The sequence below is a fragment of the Euprymna scolopes genome, chromosome 22, assembly GCF_053919585.1.
Source record: "Euprymna scolopes isolate OS-2025 chromosome 22, ASM5391958v1, whole genome shotgun sequence".
In the NCBI taxonomy this organism is placed as follows: Eukaryota; Metazoa; Mollusca; class Cephalopoda; order Sepiida; family Sepiolidae; genus Euprymna; species Euprymna scolopes.
The window spans coordinates 32,178,446-32,192,157 of NC_136503.1; the positions used below are offsets into that span (position 1 = coordinate 32,178,446).

Genomic DNA, 13,712 nt, shown 5'->3' on the forward strand with positions numbered 1-13,712 from the left:
TCTGTTGACTGAAAAAAAAACAACAACAAACTAACTTTACAGCAAAATCAGAACTCTATTTTAAAAGAGTATGACTTTAGGAGAAAAACAATAGAAACTAAATCCCAGTAACTAACTAGTAATTGATCATCTGAATAAATTATTTTGATGCACGGAGTGAAATCAGAGTAAACATGATGCTGACAGGGCATCTTGCCAATGAAAAATAAATTACAATGATGAGTACTGTTAAAAGATGCTGAGTAGCTAACCAGTAATTGATCATTTGAATAAATTTGCCTGACGTACCCAGTGAAATCTGAGTAAACATTGTGCTGATGGGACGTATCGGCACACTTGCAAGGGTGTATGACAAACATTTCCCATAATTTGTTGTAGGTCAGGTCAATGTAAGGACGACACAAAATCCGTGAGTTGATAAAGTTTTTGTCATAAATAATGGATGCTTGTGATCATGTTTAACTGCAATGTTTGTTGCAGATGACATTAAACCAAAAAAGGAAAAGGTCAGATAAATGAAAGAATGTTCTAGATTTCTTTTTCTTGGACTAATGAGTTATATAACAAACTGTTGCTTTAATCCATTACTGCCCAATTCTTTTGTAAAGATATATTTCAACAAAATTTTAAAGATGGACTTTTATAGAATATTTAAAGCATTCATTTATACTATAGAAAAATTTGGATTGGTTAAAAGGACTATGTGCCAAATATTTAGTGATTGAATAATAAATGAATAAAGAAATGGCAAAAACACTAGAGGATGACCTCCAATCTGTAGTGGAATGGGGACATAAATGGATGGTCACATTCAATGCTGCCAAGACTAAACTGGTTTCCTTCAATAATTACAAGAAACCTTCTCTGCCACTAATAGCAATGGCCAGTGACTCCCTGTCTGAGAGTACATCTTTCAAACTGCTTGTCCTAACGTTCACAGGAAACATGAGTTGGAACAATTATATTGAAAACATTGCCAGGGCCGCTGCGAAAAAAGTAGGCTCTCTCTACCATGCTAGAAAACTACTGACACCTGAAAGTATCCTGTACCTCTCTAAGGCCACCATTCGCCCATGTATGGAGTATTGTTGTCACATTTGGGCTGATGCATCTGCTACTAGTTTCTCACTCCTAGACAAGGTTCAAAAAAGAGTCGCCAATCTGATAGGCCCTGAACTGGCATCTAAGCTTCAGCCTCTGTCCCATCGACGAAACGTTGCATCCCTCTGCCTGTTCTACAAGTATTTTAATGGTGAATACTCTGACGGACTGCAGACACTTGTGCCCCCATGATGTAGACACCCTCGACAAACCCGACAGGCAGCTAAATCCCACCCCCACACAGTAGAGATCCCTAGATGTAAAAGACCTTTCTACTCCAGTAGTTTCTTCCCCAGAACCGCTAGACTCTGGAATTCCATTCCAGGTTCCTGCTTCCCTAACTGTACTGACATGCATAAGTTCAAGTGCAACGTGAACCAACATCTTGCTGCCCAAATCCCCAATTGTTGCTACCTCTGATAGTAGCCCCCTACACCAAAGTGGCAATTTGCCTTGTTTGGGGTGAAAATGTAATAATAAAAAAAAAACAAAAAAAAAAACTGATTCTCTCCTTCCACTGTAGATTTTTACAGTATACTGAAAACTGAGATGTTAGAGTTGGCAATCTATATCAGACAGTAGGTGTAATGTTTGTAAAGACACTCCATTTTTCATGACCCACTGTAGATATCTCTGAAAAATACAAATGTTGCTGATTTTAAATAAATAAAATAAATAAAAAAAAAATAAATGGTATACTGAATACTAAGCAGATATTATAGTTCTTTAGTCTTTTATTTTCATTTTAAAAAAATAATAAATTGCAAAAATACAAACACCTCATCAAGATAATGATAATAATAGAATATTTAACGTTTTTTGGTGATGTTGATCCTGTCTTAAATAGGATAGATGATGCTCGTGTTTTTATAATGTACCAATATCCATGCTGACAATTAAAATGTTATGAATGGCAAATGAGAAAAATGTCAAATGAAAAACTGAAAAGGTCACCATTTAGCAAGTGCTAAATTCACTAAAAAGGGTTTTCTAACTAGAGTTAATGAAGAAAACATATTCATACAAATTTACTGTGATGTGAGAGATATTTTGCGTTGTTGTTTGTAGCATATGGTTGCATGTTTACGTTTTCGTGTTAGACTATGATTAAAGAGAGTTGTGCTTAAAGGATTTCAATCTTGACACAAATGTTTCTTGGAGTGTAACACGGCCTCTATTACGTGTTGTTGTTATTTTCATATGAGGTTTAGGCGCGTATGTATGCCAACTGGAAGAATTCTCTAAGTTTATGGTTTGCACGTTTTATCAGAAATTTCCATTTCATATAAGCTTGAATGAGCAGAAATCATTTTCATTGTTGAAGTGCATTAGAGGTTGGAAAAATTGATTTGACCGATAACAAATTATGGGAAATGTTTTTCATAAACTCATTACACCTTTGTGTGAAATAATAAGTTTTTTTTTTCTTTTTTTGAGTGTTTGCCGCCTATGTTTATACAAATCTTTTAGAAAGCAATTAATTTTAGTGAAGCCTATTTCTCTTTGTACAGGGGAAGGAGTGAAACCATGCAAGCCGAATGAACGGAGAAAGAAAGAGAGAGAGCAGCTTATACAAGCCAATATCATTTAACGTTCACTCGTCTTGCATATCTATTTACTAATCAATAAAACTTTAACATACAGAAAAGTTGCTTTTAAAAAAATCAGCAGCAGCAATGATTATTCATCCATCCTGCCTTTGTGAAGAGTAAAACCTCATTAATTAATATTTAGAAAACTGTGAATAAAATTTTCAGCTTAAGTTCTTTGTGGGAAGAAGGTAGAAATAGACACAAACCTAGAATTTGTAATATATTATGCGTCATTGGTTTATTTCCTCGTAGCAGGGTATTCAGTGTTGCTCAGGGGTAGAAATCCCAAAATAGAAGAGCAAAGAAAAAAAAGTGTAGCATTTTGCTAGTTCCTCGCTCTCTTGTTAAGAGGGACTTCCGTTACTCAGATTGTAAACAGAACATACTAAACTTTGATCCTAACTTAAAGACCAAGAAAGTGTGAAAGAATCAATATTTAAAAAGAAAAATGTGCTCATGTTTTATCCGAGGTAATTCTGAAAAAGAATATATCAACTGTATGGTGTAGTTTTTGACTTTTAGTTACACATACAGGTGACTAATGGAAGAAGACTAGCTGTATTTTTATAATTTATTATTATTATTATTGTTAGTGGGAGGGGGGGGGCTGGCTTTGCCCGGTCGTAAAATACGCTTAAATATGATATTTTAATTTGTCCAGATTTCGTATGTATTATACAATCGGGATTTCAAAAGTAAAATAAAAGTATTTGGGTGTCATCAGCTAGAACGAAAGCTGTAGCATTCAAAGCTGGTGACGTCACCACTGTACCAACGTGACACGCATATGAACTAATTAGAAATATAAACTAAGATGAATGTATAAAATATATAACGTTTTTTTTGTTTTTTTTTTCGATTTTGATCCATTTTTAACCCTTTAAAAACTGTTTTAACCGGTTAAAGACCCCTAAAAGAATGGTTCATAAAAAATCCCATCATTTGAGGCCTCTAGCGCCGCTCTACAACTTTTAGTTTCAGAGGAGATAGATTTTGAAAATATGGAAACGGACTGACAGACATATAGCGTTTTATATATTAGATTATTATGACTTACCCTCAAACAAGGTACATTGCCACTAGGACGTATCTATATCTACCCAACTTTGTCTGGGAAATATTTTACTTCTGCGAGAAATAAATATGTAAACTTTAGAAACATGTTGTTTAACAATGACAGCATTGCAGTTTTTTGTTTTGTTTGTTTTTTTTTTGTTAAGAAATTGTTTTTTGGTACAATGAACTTATGAACTTTAAATAAATGTTAAAACAAAACAAAAGTTAATACACTTCATTTGAAAAAAAATTTTTTTTTTTAACAACTACGCTCCAATTTCTGGTGCCTCTCTCCCCCTCAATCCCTGTAAAACATTAACAGCAAAAACTCATCTGGCTGCAGCCATTGTAAATAATTTTCCTGACTTCCTTTGTGCAACTGGAACTAAAAATACTTCTATAAGCAAAGTTTCTCTCAGAAAACTATCAATCTGCTTGTCAACTGACTACAGCATGGTTCTTTTCAAGTCTAATGCTAGCGAGTTCTTCTTCAGCTATACTCTTGAAATAATCAAATTCTGCCTAGTTTCAACCATCGTCTCCAATCCTCAAAGTTTGTTTCCCTATCCGTGAGATAAATTGACTCTTATTCTTGAGTGGCCTTTCGGCCTTGATAAGCAGTGACATTAATACAAAAAATATACAGACATAGTACAAAAAAATGGGTAAAACAACAAAAAAAAAAACAACAACTTGAGATTACGCTGATATAGGATAGCTTCTACTTATTCATTTAATTCAAAGCCCTAATTGACATTGTAACAATGAGGGCAAGTATATATCCGTACTATTAAAACTTTAACAATGTTTGTTATCTTGACTTCATCTATATATTAATGTTTTTGAGGGTGGGAAAAAGTGCGGATGATAAGAGATGTAGTGAGAGAAATAGAATGATGTTAATAATTGAGAAAGTTTGGATCTATTATAACATCACAATGTATTCTGATTTTTGTGAAATTCTTTGACTTTGTAATCCTTGTGAAGACATCTAAGTAATGAAACTATCTATTTATAATATAATACACGAGGAGCGTTCCAAAAGTAATGCCTCCTATTTTTTTTTTTTTTTTTTTTACTCAGAGAGGATTGAATTGCATTGTTAAGAAGACTGAACTTATGCATTTGTAACTTGAAAGCTTCATCTCTCTGTTACAGATATTGACGGTGTGAGACTAAGGAAGCAACTCCTATCACGGACATGCACAGAAGCATAGAAGCATCATTGAATTCCTGGCAAAAGTAGATTGGTAATGGTAGTTACTCTGTAGACAAATAAATTCTGAAGCACAGACTGTTGCTCATTTTAATAATATTACTCTCGTCTTCGTAGCTCTTCAACTTTTTGAGTTAAAAAAAATAGGAGGCTTCACTTTTGGAACGACCCTCGTATATAACAAATACTGATCCGACATATAGGTAGTTTAAAAATGAGATTCTACTTGGCCTTTGAGTCAAGATCACAGTGTAGTATCTATTCTGATGCTACACTCCACCTTTTCTGTCCTTGGTCACTGGAAGAGAAATCCTTCATGACTGAAACAATTTTCATTTTTCTTCCTATCCAGAGTGCCCCTTTTTGGGGAGTTGAATTTTCCCCACATTAAAAACCGACTTTGTGTCTAACTCTGCCGAGGCGAGTAAATAGGAATAATAATAATAAAGAAAAAAAAAACAATATAATGTAAACTCGAAAATGGAATTTAAAGTGGAACTTATGATTTTTTTAATTTAAATTCCAGTTTTCGAAAACAAATTTTCTTTACTTTGATATCAGATTTTAGGGACTAGTTTAGATTTGCACTTTAGAAAAACAAAAAAAAACTTTATGGTGTTCAAGTTTGTTATGGCATGAAAAATCAGAAAAATTGATCAAGTATTTTTTTTAAGAAAATCAAAGTTTACGATTTGTAACAATTCAGTATATGAGCCCTTGTTTCTGGAGATGTTCCTATTTTCTTGCCTCCCCACAAGGGCAGACTTAGACACAAGGTTGGTTTTTAATCTGGGAAAAATCCAACTCCCCAAAAAGGGGCAATCTGGATAGGAAAAAAAAAAAAATTCTGTCAGGAAGGATTTCTCCTCCTCTAACCGACAACAGAAAAGGTGAAGTGTAGTTTCAGAACAGATACTACATGAAGGTCGAGTTAAGGGGGAGGTGACAAGTAATGAATTTTGAAATTCAATCATATAATGGTGACTAGTTTCTTTTGCATTGAGCATTGTGCATTGAGCATTGGAATATTCCATATTCATTCCATGACGGGTGTGTACCTCAAAGATTTTCCTGCGTTATTTTTACTTAAAATTCTCATTATAAGTGACAGTTTGAATAAGCAAGTTTTACACTATACTCAATTTTTTTTTATCAAGGCCCGGAAGCCACTCAGGGATAAGGGTTATAATTGAACTATCAGTCACATTATTTATCTTATTGCGTTTTATGGAATCTTCACTATTGTCCGTGCTTATCATCTGAACAATAAATCAGTGAATTTTCTCATTTAGGTTGAACATGGTTGGCACCCAGATAACGTCTGTTAGATAATACCTGCTATCTAGAAGAAATTTTTTTATCCATGAAGGAAAGTCATGTGTGTGTCCACATTACACAAGACGCTCATAAAACTTATATGTTCTTTTTTTGCCATGGTATTAGGCAAAATATAGATACATTTTTTAAAATCTTTTTTAATTCATTGTTTATTTTATATACAGTGGCGCCAAAAAGAAAGTTCGCACTTGTAATTTTTTCAAAAACCGCAAATTTAAGCTAAATTGAATGTAACTGTTTAAACAGCTTATACCTCATTTAATTCGCCTTTTATTCCTCTATAATGTTACCTGTTCATATTTGATTTTGTCAGATGCAATGAAGATCATGACTCTTCATATTGGTTGAAAGCGACGAAAGCAAGCTCAATAGGCTAGCCAGTGATGGTAGACAATATGCCTGTTGAAGGAAGATGAATTTAATCCTAGATGCTCAGTTTCAATTGCAAGGTGGTGGAGGTTCAGTTTTGGTATGGAGCGCCAGTGGTCCAAGGCCTATAGTTCGCTTGCAAGATTGAATTAATTCGACCAAGTACATGTTTGGATTGGCCTGCACAATCTTCAGATTTCAATCCTATCGAAAACATATGGTAATACATCAAGCAACAGCTACTCAATGATAAAATTTCAAATCTGGAAGAACTTTGGACAAAAATGAAAGAGAAGTAGGATGGCCTTTCCCGGGAGTATTGCCGCAGACTAATTAAAAAGTGTAAAAAAATTTGCAGGCTTCCAAAGTGCAGAAGGTCCGCGCTACTAAATATTAACTAGTCCATTGTGTCTCTATTTTATTTGTGTTGCATTAATGTTCTCAACACTTTTCCATTGTGCAAAGTTTCTTTCAAAGTTTTCAATTAACGTGAACACTAGAATACTTCAATTAAAAGTCATAGAGGAATAAAAAAGCAAATCAAATGAGGTAAAAAGGTTGTTTAAACAGTTATATTCAATTTAGCTTAAATTTGTGGATTTTAGAAAAATGACTTTCTTTTTGGTGCCACTGCATATTAATCTTTTATTATTCATTGTTTTTTTGGTGGGGGGAGTCAGAAAGAAACAGAATTAGTCAAGGAGAGGAATGATTGACATTTACTGCATTTTCTTTTTTTTTTATATCGTAATCGTCAATCATTTTTTTCTTTTCCAGTTAAAAAAGAGGTGGGGGAGGGGTTAATAAAAGTTTAAAAAAAATCTATTTTATACTTGAACTTTTCTATTATTTAGATTCATCGGACTACCGTTCTTATTTTGAGCTATTTTCACAGTGTTTTGGTTGATGTGACCTCCGACCTTCTTCAGGTGTATCTTGTCAAACTCGGGAATTTGGACAGAATTTTGAGCGGAACCCTTTATTTACTTCACAGGGGTAGCTGGATAGAGGACCTAATTATTTTGCAATTGTATTTTTCGGTCGCCCACACTGAAGATTGAACCTTTAACCTTCAAGAGAATATCACTTTTAGAATTGATTTGTCCAAGTACTCTAACCACTGTGCCATGGGTCCTTGCGGTCAATTCTGGTACGAATTTTAAGAGCCTTAACCTATTTTATTTCTATTTGTAAATATTGCTATTTATTACTAATTATTACTATATATTAATGTATATCTATTTACATATATTAATGTTTATACTTATTACTTGTATATATTGTCTATTGTTTATAATTAGTGGTTCTCGTATCGTATTAAATTCTATACTAGGTTTACTTAGTAATTAGTTATTCCTTAGCATATGTGCTGCTTCTTTCAGTCATCTTACTCTCTACCATTCCTCTCTGTCTAATTTTTACTTCGTCCCATAATAGTAGATTGTTTCTCTTTTTCTTCAAGATATGGTCAGCTATACCTGATTTTTCAATCTCCACGTACTACGGCTTTTCGATGTTCTAGTTGTACTTTTAGTGGACGACACGTCTCACCTTTGTATAGATTTCCACATTTACATGGGATTTCATATACACAGTTCTTAGTCATGATTTTTTCTGTAGGGGGCTTGACTCTCACAAGCTGTTTCTGGAGAGTTGAATCACTCTTGAATACTGTCCTGATATCAAATGGAATACATATTCGTTGAAGTTTTTCAGACAAGCTAATGGTTGACAGAATGAGAACATGCTACCCCCGGGAAGTAAATAAAGGGTTCCGCTTGAAATTTTATGGAAATTGTATGTAACTGATCTCACTTGTTTTTGAACCATGTATATTCAAGTTGAGCTGACCATCGAAAAGGTCTGTAACGACTAATAATTGGAGGCAAAATGTTTACCTCGATGTTTGTGACTCAAAAAAGCAAATATTTGTTAAATAAGAATTTATACTTTGACTTTTCTATTTGTTGTTGTTGAACAAAATATGCATGAATAAGTTAAGCAGTTATATTTAAATAATTTTATAAAAATGTAATTCAATTAAACTTCACAAAAATCTTGTTAAAAAGATTTCAAAACAAAACCACTATACAATAATTTCGCTTTGTACAATGTCTACAAGGTTGAATGATAAAGTTGTCGCCATAAAGAAAACAACACTACAGCCATTTTTTTTTTTTTTAAACTTTTATTAAAAAAATCAATTCAGATAACTTGATTATGTAGTAGAGCTGACATCTATTCAATGTAGCCACCTTCAGCCTCAATCCCTGCCTTGATATGGGTCTGGAACTGGGAGCATATCTTTTCCATAAGTGCCGGCAGAAGCTCGGCGGATGGCAGCGATCAGGCTGGCTTTGGTGTTGTGGGAGGTCATGTTGGTGATGTTCTTGACGTATAACCAAATGAAGTAGTTCAGGTTAAGGAAGGCCAGTGAGAGAAGGGTACAAAGTTGTAGCACACCATCTGAAGCCAAGCCTGGGTCTCTTTGGACTTGTGGGCCAGTGCCAAGTCCTGCTGCCACACCCAATGTCTGCCAGCGGCCATCTGATTGCACTAAGTGATCACCACACTCTTAGCACATCCAGGTACACTTTGGTGTTGACTTTCAAGCCGACTTCAAGGATGTTAGGTAGCATGATGTGGCCCTCACTTAAAACAACACCAAAGATCCGTGGCCAGAATCTTTTTCATCACCCTAAGCATATCCCTATTATTCGTGGCAATTCAGCGATCCATTTTGAGGGTGCTAGTAATCATCCTGTTGTCATAACTTGGATTGGTAGAGAACATGAGTTGTACAGCAGTTCATCTCTGATCTCGCTCGTTAAACATTGTGTCACTTTCAGACATGATAGAAGGCTTCTATCGCTCTTGGGATTTGTACACAACTGGCCAAATAATAGATGGTCTGCAACATAAAAAAGAAAAACGGTTTTCATCAAATGGAAATGGAATCCTGTCATCTTTACTATGGCAAAAATTTTATCGTTCCACTCTGTTAAATGAAAAAGCATTTTGATGTAAATCAGCTGACTTCCGAAAAGGCCTGTAACAACTAATAATGGAGGCAAAATGTATACCTCAATGTCTGTGACTCTCACAAAGCAGATATTCATTAAAGGTTAACAAAAATTCTAATAAATTAGAATTTTTGTTTTTCATTTCTAAAATAAAGAAAATAAGTCTTGGGCAAATTTATCTAAGAAAAAATGTCGGATCTTAAGGCGGGCCCAGATAATTTTTGAGTTGATAAATCAAACTTTGTTTCTTATTAACAAATTTACATTAGTTAATGTTTTTAGTATTCTAATGACATGATAATCTACTTTGCTACCATTCAGGCCAGGATCAGAGTGTAGTATCTGTTCTGATGTTATACTCAAGTTAATTTGTCCTTAGTCAATGGAGTGGGAAATCCTTCTATACTAAGGCAATTTTATTTTTGCCTACTTCCAAAGTGACCTTTATGGGAAACTGGTTTTCCCCACATTAAAAACGACCTTGTTTCACATTTTGCTTTTGTGGGGAAGCAAATATATACCTACCATTTATTTTTAAAATGATTTAGTCTGGCCAAGAAAATCTTATATTGATCTAGAAAGCAACAAAGGCAGTAACTCATTTTCATTTGAAGAGTTATCTCCCCTCCTTTGTGATCTTTTTGAGGTGAGGGTGTTACATGATAAAGGGCTGTCCCCTTTTTATGTAAGTAAAAAATAGGGAATTAGTTAAATGTAAATATGAAATAGGATAGTCAAGGATTCGAACTTGCGATGCTAAACTTGGAATTGAGAATTCCAATTATAAGTTAAAATAAATACAGAATGTTATTGAAAGTAAGGAATGTGGAATCACAATTATTTAGCTCACACAAAATAGTTAGATATCTGTTTATTGGAAAAGGAATGTAATAATGAAATTTGTTTCTGTGAAAATTAAAATAAGGAATTTAATCATCAATTGAAATTGTAAACATTTTGTAAAGAGGTTATTCGAAAAATAGGTTACTGAACTCGGGGTCATGTCAAGTTTGGCAACGTGACGCATGTCAAGGCAACGTGCTTTATGAGCACATGTTTAATCATGCAATGACGTGACAAGTTCTCAATATAGGTAGAGTTTTAGATGCAGTCTGAGAGAAGAGTTGGGGAGAAAGAGCCGAGAGAGAGAGGTCAGAGACGGCTGCTGACGTCAAACCTTGGAAGCGAAAGGTTAGAAAAGAAAAAGCCATGTAAAGAAACTTTGAATTCCTCAAGCGAAATCATGAACGTTATCATCTTTGTGTATCTGCGTCTTCGTGTTGTGATTCAACAGAAAAGGTATTGTCCATTTATATTATAAGAACTTTGTGAACATCATCATCTCAAAAATAGGTAAGAAATATATGTATCAATATTTATAGAAACACTCCCGTTCATACAGAATTGTCAAAAGTATAAACGCACAAACTCTCGGTCTATCTATCTATATATCAAATCTCCTCTCATTATGTAGTAACATGTACACCGTCTATTATATATATACAGAACTGTCTGTCTCTTTATATATACCTGTTTATGTCTCCAATATGCCATCTCTTACAACATGAACATCTTAAGACATATGAACACTCAACACATGAACACTCCTAAGACTCTAATCTCTCACTAAGACTCCTCCTAAGACGAACAACAACAATACAATTTGGTACTTCTTTAAAAATACCACCCACAATGCAACAAGGGTAGTATCTGTTCTGTTCTAAGTATATGCCCACCTGTGATCCAGGTTTGTCCATATAAAGAATCAAGAAAAATTGGTTGAGATTGTCAGACTGACTTCCTCATCTTGGTTGTTATAGTCACAACGTTTCGGCCGTTTTACCCTCCGGCCTCCATCAGGTGTTTTGTATTGAACTGGGGAACGTTGTATCAAAGTCCCAGAGCCTAGCTGGAGTCCAAACATGGTACCCCCGTAATAATAATAAAGGGTTGGGTTCAAGACTCCTAACAAACGGTTCCCCAGTTCGATACAAAACACCTGATGGAGGCCGGAGGGTAAAACGGCTGAAACGTTGTGACTATAACAACCAAGATGAGGAAGTCAGTCCGACAGTCTCAATCAATGAAAACACCTCATCTCAAAAATACAGGCAATTACTAAAGAAAAATTGGTTCTTATTCAGAATTCAACTTAATTAAAAAATAAAAATGTAGAAAATAAAGGAAAATCTTCATGATGTACACACCTGTCAGAGAACGAAGATATTATATTCCCAAAATCCCATAAATTGATCAAGTAGCTTTATTTTTAACCGAGAAAATCAACTTTTATGGCTATCTGTTATGAGAAGTAATTGTCTTATCGGCGATTAAGGAGAGAAAAAAAAAAAAAAATGTCAACAATCAATTTTTATTTTATTTACTTTTACTTTTGCTATAAATTTTTTTTTGTTCTTAAAAATTAGTGTTTATTTTTTATCTTAACTGTGGAATCTGTCTATAAGTACAAGTTATTGACAAAATACTCTTAATTGCAGCTGTGATGAAGTGAAGGTGTGTTTTATGCTGTAATATTCCTATTTACTTGCTTCCCCATGAGGGCAGAGTTAGATGCAAGGTTGGTTTTTAATGGGGAGAAAATCCAGCTCCCCCAAAAAGGGCATTCTGGATAGGAATAAAAATAAAAATTGTCCCAGTCTGAAAGGATTTCTCCCCCATTGATCAAAGGCAGAAAAAGTGAAGTGTAGTATCAGAACAGAATACTTAATATATTCCATCTTTATTTTTTCAGGGGCCTGGGCACAAACTAACAGACACAGTGATGAAAGTAGACGGCCGAACAAGTGAGGTTCAGCTACAGAAAGTAAGTGAAAATTAGCGATGGGACAATTCTAACGTTTTTTCTGATTCCAATACAATTACAGAGTCTGTTCTAAATTTGTGATTCTGATACAATTTCCAATTCAGATTATTTCTAAATTTTTAGTTAAAAAATTTTTTTTTTAACTTTTCCTATTAGCATAAAAACCTGTGTAATGTGTGCATATATTTTTGCAAATGAAAAATACATTTGTGGAGGTGGGGGTGGGGATTCAAAGAACCTCTGGTGCTGGCACGAGGCTTTAATTAAATAATTAGTTAAAGCTTTTACATGGTCATAGCTGACGAAACAAGGCCAATTTAATTCATGGATTAAATGAAATGTTCCGTTCAAAATTCCGTACAGATTCCCAAGTTCAACAAGATGCACTTAAAGAAGGTCAGAAGTTACATCGTCTGAAACGTTGTAAAAATAATATCCAAGATGACGACAATAAATTCCAACTTGATATTTCATTATTAGGTCTGTGACAATAGAATATACTTTTCGTTTTTTTGACTATCGAGTATATATCTGACACACACACTTAATCGACCGAGAACCACATCCATCTACATAAAAACATAAGATATTAACGGATATAGACTCAAAAGTTAAAACAATGAAAAGAATATGCTGTTGTCACAACCGTAATTATCATTATACATGCATAGATATATGTAAATATTATTCATATATTTAGTCTGTTGTTTTGAAGCAAAAAAAAAATCTGTATTTTTAAAGGGAAACTAAGCCTCCCCCTCGCCTACTTTAAAATAAATATTTTAAAATTTTATTCTGTAAATAAAATTGCTTTTTCTAATGTTTGCAATGATGGGGGTAGTCTAGGTTAGTTTAAGCGCAAATAGTTATGGACAGTAAGTATGGAATTGATTATCATTTAAATCTTGGCCAATCTATTGTATATATGCAAGGTCCAGGAGTTGTACATTTTTGCAGAAATTCCGATGAGTTTTTTAAAACTTAGACATTGGACTTTTTAAACTGAGTTCCACTCTTCAGTTTAGCTGTTTGCAATTTTTGTGTGACACTGAAAAGTTTGTTGGTGCAAATATGCAAATATTGAGTTTAACTATGGAAACGGTAATTAAAAGCAATTAGGAGTCCATACACTTTTGGGGTTGAGGAGTATCATCAAAATCCTATTAAAGGAACAGTTTAATATGAAATTATAT

General features: G+C 34.0%; 1 protein-coding gene across 1 annotated transcript in view; it reads left to right on the forward strand.

The window, feature by feature from the left end:
- The window catches only part of LOC145243951 (uncharacterized), a 105,382-nt gene that overhangs the window by 68,697 nt on the left and 22,973 nt on the right, over positions 1-13,712 (forward strand). The window contains exon 4 of the mRNA XM_080107078.1: positions 12,448-12,519. Coding sequence (XP_079963204.1) covers positions 12,448-12,519 — 72 coding nt within the window. The remainder of the gene's footprint in view (positions 1-12,447; positions 12,520-13,712) is intronic.